The sequence below is a fragment of the Populus euphratica genome, unplaced genomic scaffold (assembly GCF_000495115.2).
Source record: "Populus euphratica unplaced genomic scaffold, PopEup_1.0 scaffold117.1, whole genome shotgun sequence".
Taxonomy (NCBI): Eukaryota; Viridiplantae; Streptophyta; class Magnoliopsida; order Malpighiales; family Salicaceae; genus Populus; species Populus euphratica.
Window position 1 is genome coordinate 53170 of NW_011500008.1, and position 7800 is coordinate 60969.

At 32.8% G+C, this 7800-nt stretch overlaps 1 protein-coding gene across 1 annotated transcript; it reads right to left on the bottom strand.

The window, feature by feature from the left end:
* Window positions 1-515: 515 nt before the first annotated feature.
* On the bottom strand, window positions 516-4848 carry LOC105141271 (mitotic phosphoprotein N' end (MPPN) family protein). The gene is made up of 4 exons (XM_011048452.1): window positions 4712-4848; window positions 3994-4632; window positions 1961-2072; window positions 516-1026 (listed from the first exon to the last, which is right to left on the bottom strand). The coding sequence occupies exons 2-4, from the start codon at window positions 4560-4562 to the stop codon at window positions 718-720; spliced, it is 990 nt and encodes a 329-aa protein (XP_011046754.1). The 5' UTR covers window positions 4563-4632; window positions 4712-4848; the 3' UTR covers window positions 516-717.
* Window positions 4849-7800: the final 2952 nt, after the last annotated feature.

Below are 7800 nucleotides of genomic sequence, written 5' to 3' on the forward strand. Positions count from 1 at the left end.
GCAAATACATTATCATTCGCGAGATTCCGGTGCGTTTCCTGTCCACAATCTGGAAGTAATCAAATTCCGCTTGCCGCCTAGTTACAGTGCCTGTCTGAAATCACTGTTTAAATGGAGTTTGCTAGAATACAAGACTTGACAGCCAAATTATCAAAAAGTGAGAGACTGCAATGCTGATAAACAGATCGTTTCAATGCTAACCATCACGTGAAACTCCATAGGCAGGTTTCCCTCTTATCTACGCTCAAACTTCAAACAGTTTCCCTTTCAGAAGAGTGTATAAGCTACCATAGCAAAAAATGCACTTCTCCTCTCCTACTCTAAAAATTATAGTAATTATAACAGAAAAATAATTGCTTCCATATCAACTTAACGAGTAAAAAAAAAAAGGTTTGGTTTCTATTATCTTCCAAATTCACCATGACAACACATTTCATTTCACATCGTTTGAGCAGCATCACAAGGCTATTTGAGCAAAAATAATGCTAACCATCACGTGAAACTCCCATAGGCAGGTCTTAGTACAGTTTTTTTCTGTTTTTTCAAATAGGAATCTTAGTACAATTTTAAAGACAAGGAATATAACAAATATTTCTCACATGGGAAAGACAATGAAACAAAAAACACTCTGTTATATTCTAGTTGCCGAAAACAATTATACTATTGGCTGTAACAAGATATAAAAAAAGGCTTTTTGGATCAGCACAAACTTCTAAACTAAATGCCAAACATGACATCAAAGATTTTGGATACCATGGACTTTGCTGGGGAAGCAATCACACCTCCTGACTGCCGGGCACTGGTGCTGCCATTTTGAAGATAGTGGGGGCGAGGAGAGGCTCTTAATGCGTTTGACTCTGGGGTTCTAGTCGATGATGGTGGGGGTAAGGTCATGAATCCCTGATTGTTAATTCTTTCATTCAAAGCCTGGCGTTGCATTGGATCAACTAGCTTCACACCAATGATTAGTACTCCGTTGATTTGCATCCCATTCTTGCTAAGAGCCTTCTGAGCATCAGCTCGACTCTACACATAGCAAAAGGACAGACCACTAAATCACAATTCATAAGCTTTGACATGGAGCAGACTCAAAATCATGTAACACCTTGATACCATGGGCTAAAAGCATCAGAAAAAGTTGTGCACAATTTCTGATACAAAGAAGCAAATAGAAAAGGTTCCGGAAGACTTTTGGATAAAACATATAGGTATAAAGCACAATGACCAAAACAGTTGGACAGATAAGATTGTCAACAATGTATATAATAATAGTGGATATATAACACACAATTCTTGGTGAAAAAAGATGAAGCATACGAGGGACAATAAGCCAAGAAAAAAAAAGCAAGAGGAAGAACATAAACCAGACAGCAGCAGCTTATTAATTTTTGTCTCAATTGTGTTCTTGCTAACACAGAGTATTCATTCTGCAAGCTTATGGAATCAAATTAGGGTAAGAGGACTAATAAGAACCCAGGTCACTTGTTGATCTGAGAAATGATGGCTGAATAAACTACTCACTCAAAAGGGTCCAGAACCTAATTCAAACCCTTCAAAAAACTGGCAAAGGATGCATGTATATCAGGTGAACACTCTGTAGCAACCATATCATGCAAATAATATATCATATTGGGTGATAGCGAGAATCTACAGAAGAACTTAGTTGATTAGAAGTCATCATGAAACAACCAAACAGGTATGCATGAATACTTCCATATTCCCACGAAACAAAGAATTGAGGAAATGTTAAGCCTCCTGAAAGTTTCAAATTCTCTCATATGTACACCAACCTTGTCAACATTTAAGCTCAGTTAGCATATGTTTCTGAGATGCAATTGTTCATTTATATAGAAGAACCATAAAAGTGCCTAAAGCCAAAAGAAAATTTGCAAAGATGACATGAAAAAAAACAACAAAAGAACAGCCTCTCAAATGATGATACAAGGAAAACAAGTAGAACCTGATAGAGAATGTGCATCCAGTTAGCTTCCCTTGGACCAGGAACATGTTTCAAGATCACACCGCATTTTTCAAACTCCCGTAACACTAAATTGGTATCACCTGGAGCAAATCTGAAAAATAAATATTTCCAATAAGTGGTATATATCTAGAATGTAAAGAAACAACATGGAGAAATCAAGGACATTTCTCAACTTGCGACATAGATTAATAAAGAATAATAATAGACAAGCCTCCAAGGCTTCAGATTCCTGGCTGCATGCTTTTAAGAACTTCATTTACCATCCAACCACTAGAAATGAATAGCAACAAATAATTGCAATCATCATTGGTTTGGCTTAAAACACTCCATCTTAGAAGCCAAATATTGTTTCTCAATTAAATCTCAAAAATGGTTAAATGGACCAATTCTCCCATTCTGTACCCCACCTCATTAACACATGTTTCTATACACTAACCAATCATTGGTCAAAATCTCCATCTCATGTTGTTTTTGTGATTACGGAAAGCAGCTCATGTCATCTTCTTCTTTAGATGGATTTAAGCTTTATAATCAGAAATTGCAAGATTTTTCCAACAGAATAGTGAGAAAATACATGTTTGTAGGAGTCTTGATTGAGAACTTCTTTGGCATCAGATAATCAACCTTGCATGAGCAGATGATACAGAGGATTTTACTGGCAAGACTTAAATACCACAGAAGGGGCTTCTGTATGACTCTCATAGTGGCAGCATAAGCAATTTAACGGCAATAAATTGACTTTGCTCATCACATCCAGCATAAAATTTCAATATTTTTTTATTTGTGTTATGTGAGCTTAAATTAGCTTATTTTCTTTTCTAATTGTCACACAGAAAACGATAATCTGGAATCTGTCCAAAACATCAATCATTTATAGGATGGCTGAAACAATTAAATTGCACCCTGCTAGCTCCTTTACACGGATAACAAACATAAAAAACAATTCCAAAATCAGTTTAAATATAGCATGGTAACTTATTATGTGTTCTTGTTTAGTGGTTGAATGTGGCTTTTATGTCAAAATTTTATCTCATGATGATGCAGAAACATCCATACTTGTAATGACTTTTGAGAAAGAGTTAGAGATCTACATAGATAGATTTGACTCATTTGCTACAGTTACAAAAATTTTGAGGTGCACCTCGACACCTAGGCACAATTTTATAAAGTTAAATGATATGATTCTGAAACTTATTTAACTATCTATATGCAGCATACTAGCATTTAGATTGCACTCGTCCACCACAGGCATAGATAATAAAATGAGAATCAGATTTGCTTGTTTAATTCAATTTTACACTTGAATCAAAGTACTTCCATCCTATAATTGATAAGATATATCCTCCCTCAGTCTAATTCAAATTCAGAAGGTGATACCCCAGAAAGTTCAGTTAAAAAAAAGGATCAAATTTGGATTTAATGATTTATATGATGGGTTCAATGCTATCATATCTTTAACTAATTCCTGTGAAGATATTTCATCAACTCTATTCATTTTCAACCTAATGATTGAGAAATAATCACAAATCATAAACTAGGATAATTTCGAAACTTTGATTTCTCTTAACGTAAGTAACCTTTAAGGTTCTAACTGTCAGCATTGTAGAGATCTTCCAGTAGTTTTGACAAGAGTTGTAGGCATATCAAGGTAGACACAGCAAACATGGAAAGCTATTTGCACAACAACCATATTTCATCGCTATCATAGTAAGACCAGCCCCAACTAGTTTGGTACCGAGGCTTAGTTGTGGTTGTTATTATAGAGTACATAAAGCCACCAATCTAAACACTACAAAAAACAGGCCTAATTCAACGTTATCTGCACCTGTGAAAATCTGACAATCTAAATGCCCAGTACATATTTTCAAGCTAAAGTAGATATCCATTGATAGTATAGAAAGAAGATAGCAAGGAAAAGGAGGTAACATCAGACTACATGATAAAATGCTAAGAGAGGAAAACAAGAAATAACAAATCAATGGGTGCATATAAAAAGGGAGATGAAATAATACCCATAAACAGTAACCCATTCTTCCTCGTCAAGGTTACCTGCAGGCACACAGTTCCTATGCTTCTCCGGTCTTGCAACTTCTCGAGGCGGTGGAAGTGTGATTAAAGCACCAGGCTGGACCACACCCTCAACCGGAGAACCTTTGCCTTTGTCTTCGTGTTCGCTGCTTCTAGCTTTTGACGGTGACCACCAAGTCGAAATCGGAGAACCCTGTTGAGTGTTCTGCCCACTGATCAAAGCAAAGGAAGTAGTAGCCTCGGATTTGGTTTTTGGGGGAGTACCAAACTCCCTCCCAGAAGACTGAAATGGAGATGTTGTAGGGTGAGATTTGATGTCAGGAGATAAAGGGTAATCAGGAATCCCAGACTCGGGAGAGATTTCCGAACGGTCCTCCAAGGTGTAAAAGGGAGGAGGAGGAAGATCGGAACCCCCAAAATTGTCACGCCATAGAGCAGATACAGCAGCAGCCTGAGCTGGAGTCGAGAACTTCCCTTTACCAGCAGAAACAGGTGATGCCAAATCTTGGAAAAACAAGGATTGCCTCCCAGAGGATTTATTCACTAAACTCATATTTCTTTCTTCTTCTTCTAACAACACACCTAAAGCTAAGCAAAAGGAAACCTCTCCTCTCTACGACAACCTAAAGCAACACAGAAATCAATCAGCAAAATATTTAGAAAAGCAATGAGAATTTCGGAAGAGATAAAGGGAGAGAGTACCTGTGAGTTTAGGGATTTTTCCCTCCTCAAAGCAAGCTGAGGAGAGAGCTATCGCCGCGTCTGGGTCTAAACTGTAATGGAGCCCTAAAACCCCGATTCTGTGAATTCAAATCTTTTTTGAGTTTTTTACTTGTTGAATGATGGAAATGCCCTCCCTTCTGGGCTTTCTTCTTCGCCTTCTTATATGAGGGCACTTTTGTGATTCGTTATTTGACGCCGTTCTTTTTTTTTTCAACCCCCTTCTACCATAATTTTAGACATCCTTGCCCAACATTTGAATTTGTTTTTGAATGTACCCTTTAATCAAAAGACGGAGTAGACCGTTAGTTAAATCTATCCAAGTATTTTATAATAATACGAGATGATAGAACATGTTCGCTGGTCTGACTGTTTTTTTTTTTAAACATGTTCGCTGGTCTGACTGTTTTTTTAAAAAAAATTGAATTTCATTTTATTTTAAATTAATATTTTAATATTTTTAGATTGTTTTTATGTGTTAATATTAAAAATATTTTTTAAAAAAAATATGTTATTTTAAAATATTTTTTAGTAAAAAAACATTTTAAAATATAATATCTATCATACTACTAAACAGATACTAAAACATTTCATAAGATCTTTTTTTTAAATAAAAAAATTAAATAGACCACAATGTGTACTTATCCCATTTATAGTCAATGGAGGCGTGGTTAAAAAATTAGATTGGGGTTTTATATTTAAATTTTAAATTTTTAATCTATTTTTAACCAATAAAAATCCTTATAATATCAATACACTAATTTATCAACTTAAAACACCCTAAAATTTATCTAAAAACACATAATCAAATTAGAAAAAATAAAAACTTTATCAATCCCGATTTATTTTTTCAAGCAAGTTGGAGATTGAAAAATACCCTCATTGAATTCCTCATATAAAGATGAGTCAATGATACAAATATCTTTCATTTTGGTTCTTAGAATATAATCAACTAATAAATTTTTTTTCTTCTATTTTTTATTAAAATTCTCTCTCATCTCTTAAATTCAAGAAATGAAAAATAAACAAAATGATTTTTTTGAACAAAATAAAAAAATTTGATAAATTAATCATGAATTTTATTCATTTTTATATTATGGCTCTCTCGCTTTTGATTTTGTTTTTCTCCTACAATTTCAAACTTTATCTCATTGAATTAGATCACGAAAATAATTAAAGTAAAAACAACCAAAGGTGTTGTGATGGAATTTAAAAACAAAATGCCAAAGTGAAACAAAAAAAAAATATGAAGCACCATAATAAACTTCGAATCTTTTAGTGTTTTGAATAGTATTAGTTTTCTTGACTTGCGTTAAACTGCATGTAGAATCAAGAAAAAAAATTGAACCTAAAAAAAGGTTCATATTGTAAGGAACTCTTTGGCATTGTTATTAAACTTGATCTAGTGGATCAATATTAAAAATTCTCATTGCAACTCCTTGCCTAATTGAGTTTCAAATTAAATCATGTGAGAGTTTTCTTAACATGACTTAGTCAACATGATGGGTTCAAAGATAACTCATACAACAGGTAAAAAGTATGGTTTAACTTTAATTAAATTTTTATTATGATATCTTTTTTTTATATTGAGACAACGATATATTATATTGACCTGGGTTTCATGACTTAAACCACAAAACTCATGACTTAGATTATAGACTCCATTGGATTTTACAACTTTGTTTATTTAAATGATTTTTCACGTAATGATATGATAAATAAAAAAACGCCTGCAAAATTAAATATCAATCAAATATCAGGACTTTTGTTTAAGACAACAAGAACCTCATAGAAAGTAAAAAAAAAAAACAAATTGTAAATATCAATTCAAAATCAATCAAATATTGAAGGATAAAATTATGAAAACAAAAAAGGATTCAATCAGAAAAAATAAAAAATATAATTTTAAAAAATAATTGTTTATCATTGTTATTAAACCCAAACCAACGGGTCAACCTTAAAACTTTTGATGTCACTCTTTGCTTAGTCTAGGCTTAAAATTAACCTATATAAGAATTGATTCTACATGACCTAGTTGAGTTGGTGGGTCTAAAAGCAACCCAAACAACCAGTAAAAGTATGGTTTGGCTTAAAAAAAACTCCAAAATGATATTTTTTAATATTAAAATTGTCACACTAAACATCAGAGTGACCTTTAAAAAATAGGAAGAACAAAAAAAAAAGAAAAAGAAGAACGAATATCTAGCATCCTGACTATGAAAGAAAAAGGTTCATAAAGTTTAAAAAAGGGGTTTCAAGGTTTTAAAGATTCAAGATCATCATCATCAACTTGGCTCATTGTGTTTTTCAATCTTTTTCTTTTCCTACATTTCTTTGATTTGCTCTTTTTATGGCTTTGGTAGGGCATTCTCATTTGTTTTGACTTTTACTTTTTCTTTTGATCTAGGAATACCCCCTAGCATTTAAGTTTTTTAGGCTTATTTTGCCTTTTGGCTTTCTTATGATTTATTGATCTTTGAAATTTCAATTGTTACTAGTATGGAGTGTAATTCTAGCATGATTTTTCATGAAAGAAAATTTATTTAAGCTCAAAAGGAACAAATGATATATATATTTTAGAATGTGAAAGGGATAAAAAATGGTATTTTCTCATTTCAAGCGCAAATGATTAAATCCAATAAACTTTGACCTCGTCCAATATAATGAATTGAACTTTGCAAAGAAATGCATTTCATGAGTCCATAATCATTGAATCCACTATATACCATTATGCATATAAATAAAACATAGCTCAAGAGACATGGTGAGAGGGTGATTGTTCGATTCTCAATTCATATATTTTAGTTTAAAATTTGGTCACCTTAGTAAAAGAGTTGTTTAACTCATTTGTCATTCATCATTCTATAAATAAGATATCAAATGTTGTTTTAAAAAAAAAATATTTTCAAAATTAAAAGCAAGTTTAATTTTTTGAAATCTCACTAGAAAAAAAGATTTATTGTAAAAGAAATGAGCTAAGTCTATTAGATCAAGTAAGGTTATAAAGGTGTGTTTATAAATTCTTTGGCATTTACAAACATCTACAAGCAAGTGAAATAAATGAAAGAGAT